The sequence below is a fragment of the Homarus americanus genome, unplaced genomic scaffold (genome assembly GCF_018991925.1).
Source record: "Homarus americanus isolate GMGI-L3 unplaced genomic scaffold, GMGI_Hamer_2.0 scaffold21397, whole genome shotgun sequence".
In the NCBI taxonomy this organism is placed as follows: domain Eukaryota; kingdom Metazoa; phylum Arthropoda; class Malacostraca; order Decapoda; family Nephropidae; genus Homarus; species Homarus americanus.
Genome location: NW_024754661.1, coordinates 446 through 21,585, shown reverse-complemented (window position 1 = coordinate 21,585; position 21,140 = coordinate 446). Strand labels below are relative to the sequence as shown.

Here is a 21,140-nt window from a genome sequence, read left to right as displayed (position 1 = left end):
CACCAGTTAACACCTACAAGATGTAACACCCACACCAGTTAACACCCACAAGATGTAACACCCACACCAGTTAACACCCACAAGATGTAACACCCACACCAGTTAACACCCACAAGATGTAACACCCACACCAGTTAAAACCCACAAGATGTAACACCCACACCAGTTAACACCTACAAGATGTAATACCCACACCAGTTAACACCCACAAGATGTAACAGCCTCAAAAGTTAACACCTACAAGATGTAACACCCTCACCAGTTAACACCTACAAGATGTAACACCCACACCAGTTAACACCTCCACAAGATGTAACACCTGGGCACCAGTTAACACCCAGGATGTAACTTACACAAGCACACCCACAAGATAACACCCACACCAGTTAACACCCACAAGATGTAACACCCACACCAGTTAACACCTGCAAGATGTAACACCCACACCAGTTAACACCCACAAAATGTAACACCTACACCAGTTAACACCTACAAGATGTAACACCCACACCAGTTAACACCCACAAAATGTAACTCCTACTCCAGTTAACACCCACAAGATGTAACACCTACACCAGTTAACAACCACAAGATTTAACACCTACACCAGTTAACACCTACAAGATGTTACACCCACACCAGTTAACACCCACAAAATGTAACACCTAATCCAGTTAACACCCACAAGATGTAACACCTACACCAGTTAACACCCACAAGATTTAACACCTACACCAGTTAACACCTACAAGATGTTACACCCACACCAGTTAACACCTACAAGATGTAACACCCACACCAGTTAGCACCCACAAGATGTAACACCTATACCAGTTAACACCTACAAGATGTAACACCCACACCAGTTAACACCTACAAGATGTAGCACCCACACCAGTTAACACCCACAAGATGTAACACCTATACCAGTTAACACCTACAAGATGTAACACCCACACCAGTTAACACCCACAAGGTACTACATACTTGACCACCGAAGGGTCAAGACGTACCTGGCCACTCCTCTTGGAGTAGCCAGGTCAACTGTTAAGTTGGCCCATACCAACTTCCTCCCCTGAACCCTCCTCCCCACCGGAATATCAACAAGTTCTCGCCAGAAGTTACTATTTCATTTAGGAAAGGAATGGAACCAGTGTTAAACAGAGGTGAACAGTGGTGAACAGTGCTTAAGTCAGTGAGAACAACTCAACAGTAACAGTGGTACCCAAGTTAACCTTCACACAGTGAGGTCCCAGGTACCCAGTGATAATGGCCCGTGAGACCCAACAACCAGCGATGTGTTATTCCGTCTACGATAGGAAGGCCTGGGACCACACCTCACTCATATAACACCATCTGTGAGGGAATTACTACACCACGTCAGGTCCCTCATAACACCATCTGTGAGGGAATTACTATACCACGTCAGGTCCCTCATAACACCATCTGGGAGGGAGTTATTACACTACGTGTTTGCTGTTCAACACCTACAATAATCTGTATGTTCACTGTATGTTCCTTTACCTTTCTCTAATGAAGGCTTTTGTTAAACCACCAATGTATGTCATAAGTCATTTATGTCCAATGTATATTTTCAGCCATCGGGCTGCAGAATTTTTTTCAATAAACCGTTAATTATTATTATTATTATTGTTATACACCCACAGTATTGAACTCCCAATTTTTTCCAGGTAGTCCCACGGAGACATACTTCTTTGGTACTCAGATGGCCATGATTCTGCTGGGCGCTATTCCGGGCTGTTTCTTCGTCAGCATAGTCATAATCCCGATTTTGTACAACCTGAGAATCGTCTCTATTAACGAGGTCAGTAGATGGGTCACCCTAACAAATATTCTTAATTTGTTTACATATTACAGTTGTGTTGCCCAGGTTTAATTTTAACAAGGTAAAGTTAACATAAACATACCAAATACCAGTAGGGCTGACCCCAGATTACACCGTCACTAACATAAACATACCAAATACCAGTAGGGCTGACCCCAGATTATACCGTCACTTACATAAACATACCAAATTTTAACTCTTGTGTTAAAAGGGATGAGGAAAAAACATACTCACAAACGCATCATCAAAGATGGTGGGCCGACAGAGGCTGGCCCACCATCCCCCAACTCTGCTGTATACATGAGCGGATCAAATTTTGGATCTTTATCTTAAAAAAAAAAAAAATCTGTGGCAGCTGACATCAAACAAATATGAAAATATATGTGGCTGAGGGGGGGGGGGTGGCACTGGGGACAGTCCCCAAGAATTTTACCTTATTAGCGCTACAGAACGACACGTGATGTAGTTTAGTGGTTCTTAAATGTTCATTCAATAAATGTTCCTAATAACTGAAGATATTATAATGTACCTAACTGGTTGACTTAAGCTCAAACATGAGAATAATGCCCAAATTAATTTGCTTGGTATTAAAGAAGTGTGTCTGAGTGTGAACCAGGAGATGGCGGTGTTCATGGTGGGATTCCTCTGTGATAGCTCTTTTGTTTCTCTGCCTTTCCATCTCTTCAGGGGCTTTAACGTCTGGTAGGTCTAGACGGTATTGACGGTGAGAGAACTGTTATTGTGCTATGTGGACACCCAGTATTCTTTTCCTGCCTCTGCCTATCACAATTTTTGACATTCAGGATACGCTAGGCCTCGCCATTTCCTCTAGTATGTCATGGAAGCCACACATCCTCAGCACTTCTAAAGCCGCCTCCCGAAAGCTGGGAATGCTGTACAGATGCCGTAGTTACTTCATTCCTGAGCAATTGCTTCAAGTATATAAGGGATTCATTCGTCCTAACTTGGAGTACTGCTCTCATATCTGGGGTGGCTCTTCTTCTGTCCAACTGTTAGATAGGGTGGAATCAAAGGCATTTCGTCTTATTAACTCTCCTCCTATAGTTGATAATCTCTCTTCCCTTTCTCTTCGCCACAATGTTGATTCACTCGCTCTCTTTTACAGGTTCTTTAACGGGCACTGTTCGGTAGATTTGACATCCTGTGTACCGCCGGCAAGGCCGTGGGCTCATAACACACGTCTTGCCCGCGGTGCCCACCGTTTCCCTGTGGATGTCGGTCACACGAGAATAACGCGTTATAGTACCTCCTTCTTTCCTCACACATCCAAACTGTGGAATGCTCTGCCTTCTTCTGTGTTCCCATACTCATATAATGTGTCTCACTTTAAAAAGCTGTTTTTGCGGCGTCTTCGTGGTGTAGATTAATATAATATTGTGTTTTTATATTTTTTATTTATTTTTACTCTTATTTATTCGACCTGTGCCCAGGTGGGCTAATTCCCGTAAAAAAAAAAAGACCTCAGAACTAACTTACCCTCAGCACTGTTGTTACAAAACTGCTGGGGAGATTATATTTTGTTGGACTTTTTATACGCGCTCATTTTAGTTGATGAATACAGAAAAAAAACTGAAATAATTCTGTAGCGTTCATCAAAGATTTCTGCAGTAGTGGAATAAACATTCTTTGAAGTATATTTAGACAAAATGTGGTAAAATAGGAGGGCGTCGACTCAGGGAAATGTTTATATACATTCTGAGAAATGTTTGTGTGTCATTTTCTGAACGATTCGAGTAGAGTAATTTTCTCTTAATGTACATTATCAGCTTATCCACCCCAAGTGTACAAATTACATGGATGAAAAATAGAGTATAAGTCCCACAAATATATGAGCTGACTCTCTGCATACGGCTTCCTTGTACCCATAATTTAAAATACCACTTGCAACAATTACAATAATAATAATAATAATAATAATAATAATAATAATAATAATATTAATAATAATAATAATAATAATAATAATAATAACATGAATACAGGAGTGGCTGCTCTAAAGATCAAATAAAAATCCTTGTGGGGATTAGAGAGGGAAGGAGGAAGGTGCTTGCTTGCTTGCATTCAGTTTGGAGCCTGTGAGGGCACAAATAGACTACTGACACTATATATTTCTTACAGTATATAGAGCTGAGGTTTGAGTCACGACTGCTAAGGACGCTGGCAACTCTGTGTACTCTTCTCTCTTCTTTCATTTACATGGGCATCTGCCTCTATGCTCCAACATTAGCTCTGTCTACAGTCACGGGCCTCGCTACCTGGGTATCCACACTTATCATGGGGACAATATGTACCTTCTACATCACAATTGTAAGTATGGTGTGCACCAAATACAGAGACCTGTAGTAATAATTTATAAATATATAGTTAATAAATGAATCTCGAGATTATACTATATAAACCTTTTATAGTACAAAATAATCATAGCAAATTTATCATGCTCTTAATATCAAAAAGCTTTTATGGAAACATTTTACCAGAAATATCCTCATGGCTTCTCTTTTAGCCTCATTGTGGAATAGAATCAATATGTTTACTATTCAAAGGATCAATTTAGGAGTGTCAAGGTGGAGCAATAGAGGTATAACTTGTTTATTGCAGTTTCGATTTATCACAATTCAATTTATCACTACGTGTTTCGTTCTTTTTTTCACAATACCTTCATGAAACAAAAATAATACTGCACACATGAGTTGCTTCCAGTAGAGCAGAAATTAACGAGAATCTTTTATATTTGCAGACAAGTTTCAATACACTGCATATTCCTCAGTTATGGAGCTTGGTACTTAGCCGATTGTATTGATCTATGCGTGCATGTAGTGAGAGTTGTTTAAGTATGTATGTGTGTGATTATTTCTGTAGATTTCACCCAAAATCTTATAAAATGAGTCCAAAAAGATCAAAGCTGAAAAAATGAGACATCAGACATTATCTAAGGACGAGAGTGTGGTAGAGAGTTGAAAATGGCCATGACAGGCAGAATTATGTTCTCACAGTTCAGTAGTATCTAATATTATGCTTAATGCATATTTTTTCTATGTATTGTACAAAGAATCAGTCAAGGTACCTTCAAAGTTCCTTGCAAGGGAAAATCTCCCTCAATATATACCGTAAACAAATGGTAATCATTGACTTTTGTATAATATTACACTTTTTTATGTAAACTTGTAGGTTGAGCAGGATGAAATATTCTGGAGTATTATCACCTATTTGTTTTGTGCAAACAATCCTTAAAAAAATTCTTTAGTAACTTGGCTACTTTTCTACCACTGATGACATCACAGTCGTAACTCGAGCATGGACGTCAGTGTAGCTGCAGGTGTGCTGGTTCTTGGGTGTTTATAAGAAACTGTGTTAACAATGACAAAGTGATCATATAGATATCTGTCTTTTATGGGAGGATATTTAAACCACATTAGCTCTTGGAAATTTTTTTAGAAATAGTGCTACATATTTATACACTGGTACACAGTGAAAATATTTTCTGAACTCCTGGGTCTGAAGGCCGTCGCAATGATCATTGAAGGAAGCCATGTTCATTTGGTAAGGTTGGTAGGAAGAGGTGGTAAACACTGTTAGTATTATAACTTTTTCCCTCAGGGTGGTGTAAAGGCTGTGGTGTACACAGACGTGTTGCAAACGTTGCTCATGTTTGGCGGGGTGCTGGTGGTGGTGATCCTCTGTTGTATTGACCTGGGCGGCGTTGACAAAGTGTGGGCCATTGCAGACCGAGGTGGACGCATCCAATTTTTCAAGTGAGCTTACATACTTGTGTCATAGGCCTATCATCTAACCTTAACGATTTCGTATTTCAGACACGTACGGGTCCTATTTGTGTAAGCCTCTTACAGGCTGGCACCAGAAGTGTACCCCTAAATAGGTTTTAGGCATCTTTCACAAGTTTTTATCACACGGCACTTAGAAATGAATGGAGTTCAGCGGAACCTTTCACAGGGACGTACGGGATATAACGGTGACAACTACACTGGTAATATATTAACACTCATTCATATAATGCTACATTGCCCATATAACATGGATGACTTAAGCCACCTACTAGAAAGAAGTTTTCCATCTTAAGGAGGTACACTCGGCAACAGTGAGGCTTGGCAAGTGACAGGATGGTGGTGAGATTGTTAACTACAGCAGTGTTAGAGTAGTCGGGGGAAATTAGGAAAAAGTTGAACTAATTCATATTGAAATAATACTTGGTAGTAAGAGTGAGAATACGTTTTTAAACAACATACCAAATATCCTGACCGATCTGAGGCGAGTTTTTGTCGTCGTCTTGAAAAAATGGCGGCCGTTCGCTGTTGTTGATGTTTTACTCATTAACTGTTGATTTTTGGGAGCATAAAATTGTGCACATTTTGGTATATTCATCTTTTGTGTACGATTAATACTTTCCGAGAAAAACAATCTTCACTACTGGCCACACCCTTCGCTATTTTTACATCATCTGGTACCGTTTTCCACACCAGCCATGAGGTCCAGTACGTGGAGCGTCTTTTTTTAATGTGGTATCCCTTGTAGACCTGTTCCAGGATTAGTGTTTTTATGACAGTTCATTTTCTTTGTAACTTGTTCAGTATTTGTAGTTACACATGAAGTTTGGGAGTCAAATTCAGTGCCGTTGTGATAATTAAGGTCAGTATCAAATGTTCATTCATTATTAGTCCCTAAAAAATAAAAAAAGCAACACAGACATTATATTCTTGTTGTTTTTTACCAATGGAACATTAAAGTGTCAAAATTAGAGGTGGAAACAAAATGTTTATTATATCAAAATGTATTAGTCCTACACAAAAGCTGAAGATACAAAATGTGCAGAATTTTACGCTCTTTTATTTTGTTATTAAGTGTCATCTCCCTAAAATCAACGGTTAATGAGTAAAACATGAAAAACCGCGAAAGGCCGCCATTTTTTCAAGATGGCGGCAAAAGCTTACCTCAGATCGCTCAGGCTGTTCAGTACGTTGTTTACGAACGTATTCCCAATAATTCTACCAAGGATCATTTCATTATGAAAAGTTCAACATTTGGCATAAAAATTGTCTAATTTCCCTGGACTAGAGTTTAACAGCTATATTTTGATATTCATTAAGATGTTGATATCTGATGTCCTTAATAATACGATATATATTTTATCGGTTGCTCTCTCTCTCTCTCTCTCTCTCTCTCACACACACACACATAAATATGCGTTTACTTTGACATTAAAAATACTTCCAAATACAGGTGCAATACATAGGCAGTTCACATTATGGATGTGGTTAACTGATAAACAATTAAACCAAAGGTAGCAGTTTTATAATATTTGGTGGTTACAAGTGTTCCCTGAAGAATGCAGTGATGGGTAGGGAAACACCGGGTAACACTGAAGTCCGTTTATTAAGGGATAGGAGAAATACAAGTGGTGACTAGCGTGTGCCATGCACGGCTCACACAGTCAGACTGAGACTGCCTTGCCATATGACAGCCTCGGGGCAATGTTGCCACATAACACGTGCAGTGTTGCCACGTAATTATATATATAAATGCTACTCGGCACAGTAGCTTATTTACAAGGTTGCTACTTGGCACGGTAGCATAGATACATAACCTACATCTCCCTCCCCCCCTCATTCTCATAGTCTTTGTCTTGAGCGGACTTCTTAGTCCTAAGTCGCTCCGAGCGTCGAGGTGCACTGTGGGGCGGATCCTCGTGAGGTGTAGGGGACTCGTCCTCGGTCAGGGGGCCAGCAGCAGGGGGTGGGACTGGCCGGAGGAAGCGGTGGTTCCTCCACCAGACACGGCCACTCGGCATCCTGACCTTGTAGTCTCACGACCGGCCGACGCCCATCACTATGCCCACCTTGTCCCAACGTGTCGTCGTCGGGTCCTGGACGCGGACAAGGGCACCAATCTCCAGCGGCTGAAGAGGGCGGGCACGGTAGCCATACCGAGCCTTGGCGTCCTGGGCACGTGTAGCGGCGCGGCGGTCGCAGCTCTCGGCTCTGGTCTGCCAGTCCTTCGCAAAGGCCTTGGCGTGTGTAGGAACGCAAGAGCGGAGAGGGTGACCATACAGGATCTGGGCAGGGGAGCGTCCTGTGTGGGTGGGAGTGGACGCGGGTTCTGGGCAGCTCTGTGTGGCAGCGCCAGGCGCGTCGCTCGTCGACTCACGCACCCTGCTGGCGGTGTAACGAGCAGCTGGGATCTGCTCGGGAAAGTCTCTGGGCACCACGCATAACTCCTTGAGGTGCTCCCACGACAACAAGGGTGTAGCGAGAGTAGGCTGCACGTCGATCCATCCATGACACGACCTGTCGCCGTAGGTGATCTCTGCTTGAAAGGAGCCCACAGCGTCTGGCATCTGGGAACCGTCCGCATTGTAGTACTGCAGCTGCGGCGGTGGTCCCAGGTCGCGTTTGGTGAGGCCCAGTTTCTGGAGGTGCTTCAACCCAATCACCGTAGTATCAGCGCCGGTGTCCGGTATCACCTCGATGTGACCCGACACATCACCGTGTGTGACGGCGACGCGGATGGTAGGGGAAGGGGTAGCCCTGGGGCGTGTGGTCGATTCCACCCTCCTGATGTGACTCGCTGCTGCTTGGGGCTGTGTAGGCCATCTGGAGGGGGCTGCGTGCGAACCACCCCGAGGGAAGTGCGCTGCTTTCCTCCTCGTCTCGGGCTTTTGGGCTTGGGTTGGCGGCAGCACTTGTCGTAGTGTCCATAGCGACCGCAGGCCTGACACTTGTGGCCTCGTGCAGGGCACCTGTCTGTGTTAGACCAGTGGCCCTTACGGTCACATCCACGACACAGTGCGTCGGCGGCCGGGCAAGTCTTGGGGCCATGCTGCTTTCCACAGCTGCCACAGGAAGCACTAGGCGGGGGCGTGGAAGAACATGTGGCAGCCTTCGCGTTGTTAGCCGCCTTCTTATCCTTCTTGTACTATGAGATAGCTCTCACAGCAGGTGGGGCCCGTAAGGCAGAGGTGGCGGACTTGGTGGCCTCGTATGACCGACATTCAGTCACTACCGCCTGGAGTGTGGAGGAAGCGTCCAGGGGGATGAGTCGCTGCACCAACTCTTCCTGCCTGACACCTGCCAAGATCCCGTGCTTGATCCAGGCTTCCTCACATTCCCGGCTGTGCGCCTTGCAGACGTCGATCTCCTCTGACAAACTCTTCAAGCGTACAAAAAAGTCGTCAAAGGATTCGTTCTCCGCCTGCTTGCAGCTGGTGAAGGCGCGGCGACGCAAAGCCTCGTTATTCCGACCCTTAACATGCTCCTGTAAAAGGTCGAGCACATCCGTCACTGAAGAGGTAGAATCGGGAGGCACTTGCAACGTGTGCTCCAAAACTCTCTGGGTCTCCAGCGACAAAAACACATCCACAGTTGGATGAGCTGTTTGTTTGGAGGCATGCTGTCAAGGTCCACCATCGTGGAGTAATCTGTCCAACGCCGCCTCCACTCACGAAAAAGCTGAAACGTGACATCTGGTGAGAGGGCGGGTGGGGGTTAAACAGATGCCTTGGGAGCTGTTTGTTTGGAGGCAAGAGTACCTGGAGGACGCTGGTGTGGTGGAGGAGGGAGGATATTGGCGCCTTGGTGCGCGAGTGAGGGAGGGTGGGTTAGCGCCAGGGTCGCCAATAGTGCATCAAAACGCGACTTTTCCTCCTCTCTTCGTGTCTCCTCCCTCTGAAGTTCCATCTCTCTGCGTCTCTCGTCCCGGTCGTCCATCCACCTCAGAATTGAGGCAATGTCCGTCACTGGAGGTGGGGGATGAGAGTCTGCGCCTGGTGGAGGAGAAGGTGGTGGGGAGTCGTGTCTCCCATCTTGACGTTGTCCCTTCTTACCGCCCATCTTTGTGTGTGCGTGGACTGCACTGTTTCGTATATAAAGTGGCGCCTCAACAGCTCGAACCACATATATATGACATAAACAGCGCAGAAATAACGCAGAGTCCACTGTTCTGTCCGTGAGTGAGTGCGTGCGTGCGTGCGTGTGTGTGTGTGTGTGTCTGAGACAGCAGATGCACTTCGTGGTGGCCTTAATGCCGGTGGCTAGAGACGCGGCGGGGGTGGGTGAGACCGTCAGTGTCTTCCCGGATGTCACACGAGAAGGGTGTACGCCTGCGTGCTCCGTGGGTACCGCAAAAAACAGGCCAATGCTCAACTCTCAGCTCTAGACACACACTAATACACTGACACTAACACTGCCACCGTCACTAAAAAGCACTGTGACGGCCCAACACTGCACATCGCGGCGAAACACAGCGCAACACAACACAACACAACACACTATGAGTCGACGCACATATCTCCGGCAGATATGTTACAAGTGTTCCCTGAAGAATGCAGTGATGGGTAGGGAAACACCGGGTAACACTGAAGTCCGTTTATTAAGGGATAGGAGAAATACAAGTGGTGACTAGCGTGTGCCATGCACGGCTCACACAGTCAGACTGAGACTGCCTTGCCATATGACAGCCTCGGGGCAATGTTGCCACATAACACGTGCAGTGTTGCCACGTAATTATATATATAAATGCTACTCGGCACAGTAGCTTATTTACAAGGTTGCTACTTGGCACAGTAGCATAGATACATAACCTACAATATTAAACTGTTAATTATTATTTAAGATACTGAGAAGTTTCCAAATGATCGTATATTGACTTAAATAATGAAGAAAGTTTGTGTGAAAATCTTGTGGCAGCTGTGGCTATAGTTGAGTTGCCAATTCATTAATATAATTTCTTCATTATTTAAGTCAATATACGATCATTTGGAAACTTCTCAGTATCTTAAATAATAATTAATAGTTTGATATTATAAAAATGCTACCTTTGGTTTTGTTTTATCCTGACAGTTATACAGCGGAAAATAGATCCACCAATCACACATCCCCTTTACATACAGCCTTACATCACCAAGTATTGCCAGGTAAACTTGCCACTACGCTAGCCAGTCCGTACATGACAAAAAAAAAATGTGACATTGACGCTGAACAAACGCTTGTACTTCCAAAATGCGATGCATAAATTTATGTTCAGCATTATAGAAATCTTCGTGTAGCAATGGAGTATTTCAGACGAGGGTTTGTTTGTCATGCAAAATATGTGTTTCTGCTTTGGTTGAGTGAATACTTGTGCAAATGTGTCTCCCTCTCATTCTTTCCTGAGGGGGACCGGTGGTAGAAGCGATACCGTTCTTGCCTCGCAAGCGAGATGTCACGGGTTCGATTCCCGGGCCGGTGGAAGTCATTTGGACTTACTTCCTAGCCCCCATTAGTCCCTGTTCACCTAGCAGTAAAGTAGGTACCTGCTGTAAGTCGAAAGTTGCGAATTCGTATTCAGGGACAAGCTGTTGGAGCTTCCAATAATTGGATGACATAAACCACTGACTCTTCAGGCTTCTACGCCCTTAAATCGTGAGACATAAAGGCAAGCATGAACTCAGCATGCTTCCCTGTTGGGCGCTGTAAACGCTTCTGCGCTTCACCTTACACAAGGATATAGGGGGTTGCCCAATAAAAAAAAAAAAATCTTTCCTGACACTTATTTTTATGTAATTATCTATTTCAATAAGCATTACCTGCAGAGTATATATTTTATGTTCTTACTATATTATATTTATATATTATAAGTGTAGTCTATGCATATTATAAACACATATTTCTTTGCTTCACAGGTGTTCAACTAGGCGCAATTCTTTTCATTTTTTCACGCCATGCGCTTTGTTTTAGGTAATCCAATATACTACTGTATATAGAATTATTTTTATTTTTATATCACAGTTTTTTATTGCCTTACATGCCCTCAACTCTTCAATATTAATCAAAACATTCTCCATAAACGGCCATGATCCTCGTATTTTCAATGAGAGAACTCTCTGATTGGCTGTTAGCTATTTGGGCCGCTTGGGCGCTGTGCAAGGCTAACGCCTGATCGAGGTGTTAGCTTTTCCCTCTGAGTGTGTCATGCGCACAAGTCAAAAGCAGCGTCTGTGCATACAGAATAGCTAACACGTTAGGTAATCCGTGCATCGAAAACGACTTACAATAAACGACGTATCTCTGCTTTGTATGAACCCAAGTACTTTACACCAAAATCTTTCTCACAGTAGGATTTCTCTACATCAACGTTGTTCATCTGATGTCTGCTTTCTCTGTTTACATCTCCAAGACTAAGTACTTTACATTTGTCTACATTAAATTTCATCTGCCATTTTTCATACCATGCATTTTTTTTTTAGATCTTCCTGTGGTTTTGCGGAGTCTTCGTCTTATTTAATTACACGCCCTATTTTAGTGTCATTAGCAAATTTACTTAAGTTGCTGTCTACGCCTATATCTATGCCATGGGCCTCCATTTTACGTATTAGTCTTTCATGGGGGACCCTGTCAAAGACTTTGCTAAATTCGAGGTAAACCACATCGTAACCATGCCCGTCGTCCACTGATTCGAAAACAGTTGGAAAGAATGTTAATAGACTTGTCAGACATGAACGCCTATTTGTTAAGCCATGTTGGGAATCGTTGATCAATTTGTGTTTCTCCAGGTGATTTTGAATAGAGTTTGAAAATATTGCTTCCAGTTATGTGCCTACACCTGATGTTAAACTGATTGGACGGTAGTTAGAGGATAGTGATCTATCTCCCTTCTTGAAAATCGGTATTACATTCGGTATCCTCCAGGATTCTGGTACTACATTCGTTTTTAATGCATGTTAAACAGGTTTGTTAAGGGCTTACTATGCTCTTCCATACATTCCTTTAATATTCTGGCAAATATCTGTTTGTTTACTAACATCGTTACTAGTCATTACGATCTCACTTAATCTATTTCCTTCACTATCTCTGTGTTGTGGGATTCTCCGTCTTGAACAGATGGAGCTCAACTGAGGCATGGCAGGAAAACGTCCATATGGAAGCTTGACTTTTTGTTCACTAGATGCAAGTACATTCTGTCTCGTGACAAAAATAATGATCATGTGAAAGAGGCCTTAATCAGGCGTACTAGGTCTGTCTGACCATGTCAGGTTGAGATCAAACCTCAAATTAAATCTAGTTGTTATCAAGGTCATGTTCAGGTGGCGTGTCAACCTGGGAGCGTCCCTGGAGAGTTGCCCAGTAGTGATATTTGTATTTCCTTTATAACTTTTGACTAAATTTTAAGTTAACATGTGTTTATAATGTTGCTAGTTATATTACATTAATATTCTCATCATGTTTCTTCAATTCCTACACTTTTGATTTTGCTCATGTAAACCTGGTGTTACATTGTGGGAGTAGTTACCTTCCTCGCCCAAGCTCTCCTTACTCGCTCTCCTGTCTCTGGGTTGGCCACCCCTGTCCTTTCCCCAACTGATCCTGTGGTCCTCCGACTGCACGATGATGGATTATATCTTCCACGAGTAGGTAAGATGGTTCCTCCGGTGTTTAGGAGGTTTTACCACATATTAGGTAGGAGTGTTTTTATTTGTTTCCTGTATTTTCATGTTGTTCTTGTTCTTAATTGTAAATATAACCTTTGCCTGTCTGGACAATAATACATCGGGTTTTCAATTAACTAGTACAGGAGAAGGAATATAACAGTGAATGTAGAAAACTTATTGTTGTATTTGGCGAATTTTGGTCAGTTATAAAGGCCCCCCAAAGGCCACCCAAATCCCCAAAGAACTGGCTTCTCACTCTTTTCTTATAAGGGTGTGTAACTTTTATTTTCCTTTCTTCATTCTGGTAATTACTGGTGTATAGAGCACATTACCCACCATTCTGTAGACATCACTTTTTAGAGGGTGAAGTTTTCAATATTAGTAACGAGGAGTGAGGGACACCATGTGCTGTGCAAAATGATCCTTCACATTGATAATGGGCAAAAAATAAATAAATAAATTGAAGGAAGGGGATCATACAGTATACTGGCACAAATACATTTCATAGGAGTGAATGAAACATGTGGCACAAAACATATTTACTTTGTTTCAGCCTCGACACGAGCCCTTTTGAGCGCCACACTCTGATGTCCACTGTGGTCTTCGGCTATTACTTAATAGTCTCTTCCATCGGCTTCAACCAAACCACCTTCCAGAGATTAGCATCTGTGAGGACGCTTCAGACATCACAAAGGTAATAAAATCTATATTGAAAATTTACCCATCTTCCAGGAGACACATCAATCATGTTATAAAAACAAATGTTCTATTTACATTATGTAATTTTATAAGTAGCACTTAGATCTACCGTGACAAATATTTAGAATATTCATAAATACCACCATGGGTGCTGGCAGCACAGCAGTAACACACGTGCCTCTCACAGTTATGTCCTGGGTTTAATCCCCAGCACGGATCACAAGTGAGACGAGCTCCATTCACTGACAGCTAGGAAAACTTCTATAGCACAAAGGTACAGGGTGCATTTATCTGGTGGTTGAAAAGATGTCCAGGTCTTTAAACTGCTAAAGGACCATGCGAGCACTGGGGTCGAGGAGACTGCAGTGGGCACAGGGATACACGTGTCAATAGGTTACCTATAAATTGTGCTAACAATGACAATAAAGTGACATTAGTCAGGGAGTTAAGCCACAACAGAGAGAAGAATCAGATCTTGGCGAGGTTAAATCTTTACAAAGTGAACAGCAGAAGCATTAAAAATAAAATGAAAGAAATCAGAGCTCTGGTATGTATGGAAAAAATCGATATACTGTAATAGATTTAACTGAAACCTGGATTAACTTACCTGTCGAATATCAAATTAAATGATATGTATTATTTCATATGGATAGGAAGAACAGGAGGAGAGGCGGGGCAGCATGTCAGGGATAATTTGAAATGTGGCATTAAATAGGAAACTAAAACTGAATTGAATATAATAACAACTTGGAGATAATTAACCGATGGTAGAGAAAAATTAATCATAGGAGTAATATATAGACCTGCTAAACTTGATAGTGTTGATGGACGACTTATTTGGGATGAAATATGACAGGCATCCAGACATGATACCGCTAAGTCTGTATAGTAGGCGACTTTAACTCAAGTCAAATATATTGGACTGACTTTACAGGTAACTCCGCGTCATAGGATTTCCTTGAAACTGTCCAGGACTGTTTGTTAAGTCAAAATATAACTGAACTTTATCCGGGGAAAAATATATTATAGATCCAGTTGTGTCACGAAGAGAAAACTTCACCTATAATGACGACGTAGGGAGCAAACTGGCTAACAGTTTGTTATATAATATATAAAAAAAAACAAGGTGACGTTCAACCCCCAAAATTAACCAGAAGGATCAGGAAAGATATAAGAAACACAAAGAAAGATCATAAAAAGAAAAGGACCAAACAGCCAGCTTACCCGTGAGCTAACTGATAACGAGGGGGAAATGAACATTATTCTCAACTGATATGTTTCATCAGTTTTCACAACCAAAAACATAAACATGATACAGTCAGAAACACTAATAACTATCCCCCTCACTAACGTCAGGAGCCAGTGAAGGCCGATAATGACACATCACCAACCTTGATACTCCAAGTTCTAGTTTCAAAACTACCCAGCGACGCTTACACAGGGGTTTTGTCCGATCGTCAGGCCTTCACTTGCAATGGCTCCAGCTTCTAGGAACGTAGCAATTAATGCCCCTGACTGTACAGTACATTGACAGTAAGGCGTATTAAACATGGAAGTAAATCTACAAAAAACAATAGTTATAATTCCTAATCAAAGCGAGACGTGAGGTACACACGGCAGCCTAGACCGAGGAGAATATTTGACAACAACTTCATATAATTTTACTTATTACTTGGTCCGGCAACATTTAAGATTTACATGCTTTTTCACTTATTTATGCTCTCAGTGGTGCCGGCTCTATAATCTGGTTGGGCTTTGTCACTTTCTGACATATCTCACAAGTTTTCCAGTACTCAGATACATTTTCTTTATATTAGGCCAATAAAATTGAGTTAGAAGCCTGTCAGTTGTCTTCCTGACTCCCAAATGTCCAGACAAACAAGAATCATAGGATAAAGCAATAACATGTTCCCTATATTCCTTTGGAATAACAATCTGCTTCCTAACCTCCCAATGATCCGATGTTGGAGCATCAGCAGGCCTCCACTTCCTCATTAACACACCACTATTGCACACAAAATCCAATTGATACATCACTCTCACCCCCATTTCTCTCAGCTTCACTCCAACATTCCCTCAAACTCTCGTCTGTCACCTCACTAATTCCTCCTTGTCCACTACAAAATCTGGTGGTACATGAATTTTCGCTTCTACAGTACACTCCTTATTATTTTCCAACTCTACTGTATTATCTGTGGTCATAACATCCTCTTCACCAAATATATCACCTATTTCCAAATCATCATCAAACTCTTGTCTTCTCTTTGACATTGCCCTGGTCACAACACAAGCTGGGTACACAATTTCATTAAGCTGTATATCACCATCAGGTTTACACTTCTTTGAATCATCCAACACATCTACATTTTTCACAACATGGTTCACTTCTACAGTAGCCTCTTCATCAAATGGATTTTCACACATAATAAGCTCTGGGACCACCTTGTCGCCAGCCAAATCATTACCCAATAACATCTGTACTCCGGGTACGGGAAGTTCAACACTTATCCCAAATTTTACAATGCCACTCACAAATCCACCCTTAAGATTTACTTTATGTAATGGGACAGTCATCCCTGACCCCAATCCTCATAAATTCACTTCTTCACTAGAGTAAGACTCATTCATCTGTCCCCTCTAATACATTTTTAAATCACACTCTGATTGGCTCCAGTATCTCTCAATATTATAATTTTCTTCTCAGGACTCCCTTTAATCCCAACCTTCCCTTCAGTAATAAATGGCTCAAAATTCACAGTTAATGCCGCAGACTTTGGGCCACTCTGACACTGATATTTAACAAGGCCAATTTCTCCACATGCAAAACATTTCATTGGTGGTATCTCCCGTCTACTAATACAAGGGTTATAATTAGACTGAGGTCTTGGATGTTTATATTATCTTTGTCCTTGTGATCTATTCCCTACAGTATTTTGTGACACCTGGTTAGGTGTACCTCCCTTAAAATAATTTGTACTAGGCTGCTTAACATTTGAATAGTTCTGATACTTATGATTTCTGTCATAATTCTGGCTTCTATTATGCCTTACTTCACCTTGTTTATGTGACACCTCCTCCTTATACATTTTGTGTGCCACTGCTAACTGGTCAGCCAACCTAGCCGCATTCATCAAATTCTTCGCTCTATTCTTACTTATTTCATACTTACAGTAATCTCAGGGTGCACAAGACTTTTAAAATGTTCCAACAGGACTAACTGTCTTATGTCATCCACAGTCTTTACTTCCTCAGACTTACACCATCTATCAAATCTCATCCCACATTCTCTAGCCACTTCATGATGAGTTTGTTCACTAATTTTCTTAATGTCCCTAAACCTTCTCCTGTACACTTCTGGATCCATTTCCACCGTCTTCAACACTGCTTCTTTAACAGTCTCATAATCCACAGACTCTGACATACTCAGACACACATATGCCTCTATGGCCTTACCCTTAAATTTACTCTGCACCAATATTGCCCAGTCACTTTTGTCCCATTCTTTAATAGTTGCAACTTTTTCAAATTGAATAATGAACTCCTCAGCAACGACTACCTGTACTGTCGCGACGGAGTACACTTGTCTCGTGAGGGGGTAAAGACGTTGTCTGCATCCCTGGAGCGTGAAATTGTCACTCCGAAGGAGGGGTTTCGCCAGTAGAGAGGGGTCGGGGAAAATGGGAGTCAAAAAACAAGGAGGTCCTGGGAAGTAGTGAAACAGAAGTAGATAATGCTGAAAATATAGTTAGTCATAATAACAAACATCAAAGTAATAAATGTAAAACAGATAGAAACGGAAGAAATATATTGAGTGTTTATTATACTAATAGTAGAAGCTTGTGTAACAAAATGGACCAGCTCAGGGCCATTGTTAGTAAAGAGAACATAGATATAATTGCAATAACGGAAACATGGATAAATTCAAACAGCAAGCATTTTTAGCAGAATTTCATATTCCAGGATATAACCTATTTAAATTTGACAGAGTAGGAAGGAGAGGTGGCGGTGTAGCAGTGTATATCAGGGTGTCATTAAAAAGCTGCAATAAATCAAACATTAAAACAAATAGCGACAATGAAAGTATTTGGGTAGAGATTGGTGAGGGCAGTGAATCCGTAGTCATTGGTGTTATATATAGACCACCTAATTTGAGTAGGAACGATGGTAAATTGCTATGGGAGGAAATAAAGAAGGCATCTGATAGAAACAATGTATGTATTCTAGGCGATTTCAACTTTTCAGGCATAGATTGGAAAAATCAACTTAGCGATAATGAATCTGAAGATTTTCTAGAAGTAGTACAAGATAGTTTTTTATATCAATTCATAAACTCGCCCACTAGAGGAAATAATATCCTCGATTTAGTTCTCAGTAATAATGAAAATCTAGTAAAAGATGTTGGGATTGGAGACGAACTAGGAAACAGTGATCATAAAGCCATATATTTTAACATAATATGGGATGGCAGGAAGAAGGAAAATTCGGCCTTGATCCCGGATTTTAGGAAGGCTAATTACGGTAGCTTAAGGAGAGACCTAAGGGATGACCCTATGGTCAAAAGATTAATCCCCCCCACACCTCCGGAAACTGTCAACTTAGGACGGGATAACCCGAATTTAATTTAGCAGCTACTTATGAACAATTTATTGCGACAATCAATAATGCTCAAAATAAACACATCCCTAAAAGAAAATTCAGATCGATACGGAACCAACCAAAATGGATGAATAATAGACTCTTAGATCTTCTAGGGAAAAAGAAAGAGTATATAGAAAAGTTAAGAACTTACTTGGTTACTATCAGAACCTAACAAGACAGGTAAAAACAGAAATTAGGAAAGCAAAGAGAAATTATGAAATCAAGGTAGCAAACGAATCGAAAATAACCCCAAAGCTTTTTATCAACTGTATAAATCAAAGGTTAGAGATACAATAGGTCCCCTTAAAACTACGACAGGAGAAATGACTGATGATGAGTTAGAAATGTGTAGTACGTTAAATAGTCATTTTCGCCCGTATTCACAAATGAAAACCTAGCACAGTTTCCAGAAGTTCATAAGGTATATAACGACAGTATAGAAAATATTGATGAATATCAATATTACTAGTAACGATGTGCTTAAAGTAATTAACAAACTGAAGCCTCATAAATCGCCTGGTCCAGACGAGGTATATGCTAGAATATTAAAAGAATGTAGAGATGAGTTGAGTAATCCATTAGCAGTTTTATTTAATAAGTCATTAGAATCGGGCCTAGTGCCAGAAGCTTGGAAACTTGCAAATGTAGTTCCGATTTTCAAAAGGGTGATAAATCAATAGCATCAAATTACCGTCCCATTAGTCTCACGTCAATCATAGGCAAGTTGCTAGAGTCAATTATTGCTACAAAAATCAGAAGCCACCTTGAAACATTCAACTTAATTCATTCTTCTCAGCACGGGTTCACCAGGGACGTTCTTGTCTCACAAATTTGCTTAGCTTTTTTCTCAGAAGTATGAAGCGGTAGATAATGATAAGTCATATGATATAATTTATTTAGATTTCAGTAAAGCATCGATAGAGTCCCTCATGAGAGATTGATAAGGAAGGTAGAAGCACATGGAATAGGTGGATCAGTATTAAATGGATTAGGTCATGGTTAACTGGTAGGAAACAAAGAGTCAGCATAAATGGATTAAAGTCAGACTGGGGTGGTCAAAAGCGGAGTTCCCCAGGATCTGTATTAGGCCCTCTGCTGTTTGTTATATTCATTAATGATCTTGATTTAGGCATAACTAGTAGGATTAGTAAATTTGCAGATGATACCAAAATGGGGAGAGATAAATTCAGACAGTGACTTTGAACACCTTCAAAGAGATCTAGATACCTTACATGAGTGGTCAGTAGACTGGCAAATGAATTTTAATACTGATAAATGCAAGGTACTACAGATAGGGAAGACGAATACAAACGTTAAGTATAAACTAGGTAACACGGAAATAGAAAACTCAGTTTGTGAAAAGATCTAGGTGTATTTGTTAGCAACGACTTGAAACCTAGAAAACAATGTATTAGCGTTCGCAACAAGGCAAACAGGATTCTTGGGTTCATATCTCTAGGTCTGTGAGTAACAGAACTGCTGACGTTATCTTGAAACTTTACCTAGCATTAGTGAGGCCACACATGGATTATGCGGTTCAGTTCTGGTGTCCTTATTATAGAATGGACATAGATTCTTTGGAGAGAGTACAAAGAAGAATGACAAAATGATCCATAATATTAGAAACCTTCCATATGAAGAAAGACTGAAAAGCTTAGGCTTACATTCATTAGAGAGGCGTAGAGTTAGGGAGATATGATAGAGTGTACAAGTGGGTAAGTGGGATTAACAAGGGTAAAATGGAAGATGTTCTGAAGCTCAGTAATAACGAAATAACTAGAACAAATGGCTTTAAATTAGATAAATTCCGATTCAGAAAGGATATAGGCAAGCACTGGTTTGGTAATAGAGTTGTGGATATGTGGAATAGGCTACCGAGTGCTATAGTAGGATCGGGGACGCTAGGGAGCTTCAAGACGAAGTTGGATAGGCACATGGAAGTGCTGGGATGGGTGTGAAAGGGATCTGCCCTGTATGGGCCAGTCGGCCTCCTGCAGTATCCCACTTTCTTATGTTCTTATGTTCTTATGTAATCAGGATCTTATAAAGGAAAGTCAAGGACCATGGTTTTCTGAGGAATAACAAACAACTGTTCGAGATTGACATGTCTTTACTATAAAAATATAACACAAAACTCTGACACCACTCAACAAACATGAAATAATTACGGGAGTCAAACAATTAAGAGAATCAACAATTAATGGAATCAACAAATTAATTGGATTCAACATTTAATGTAATCAAACAGTTAATGGAATCAAACAATCAATGGGAGTCAGCAATTAATGTAATCAAACAGTTAATGGAATCAAACAATCAATGGGAGTCTGCAATTAATGGAATCAAACAATTAATGAAATCAAACAATCAATGGGGGTCAGCAATTAATGAAATCAAACAATTAAAAGAATCAAACAATGAACAGATATTTCCTACGGCAGCGGCCTTGGGGGAGGTCCATTCAGCTCCTCACACGAGTGACAGCGGTGGCCGATGTCTTGCTACAGCAGGAAAAACATC

At 41.3% G+C, this 21,140-nt stretch overlaps 1 protein-coding gene across 1 annotated transcript; it reads left to right on the top strand.

The window, feature by feature from the left end:
* Positions 1–1,691: 1,691 nt before the first annotated feature.
* On the top strand, positions 1,692–15,751 carry LOC121855894 (sodium-dependent multivitamin transporter-like; the record flags this gene model as incomplete). The annotated part of the gene is made up of 5 exons (XM_042351065.1): positions 1,692–1,825; positions 3,986–4,174; positions 5,465–5,619; positions 13,837–13,977; positions 15,709–15,751. Coding segments are annotated over 5 exons (662 nt in total), but the record flags the coding sequence as incomplete, so codon positions are not given.
* Between the last annotated feature and the right edge of the window lie 5,389 nt (positions 15,752–21,140).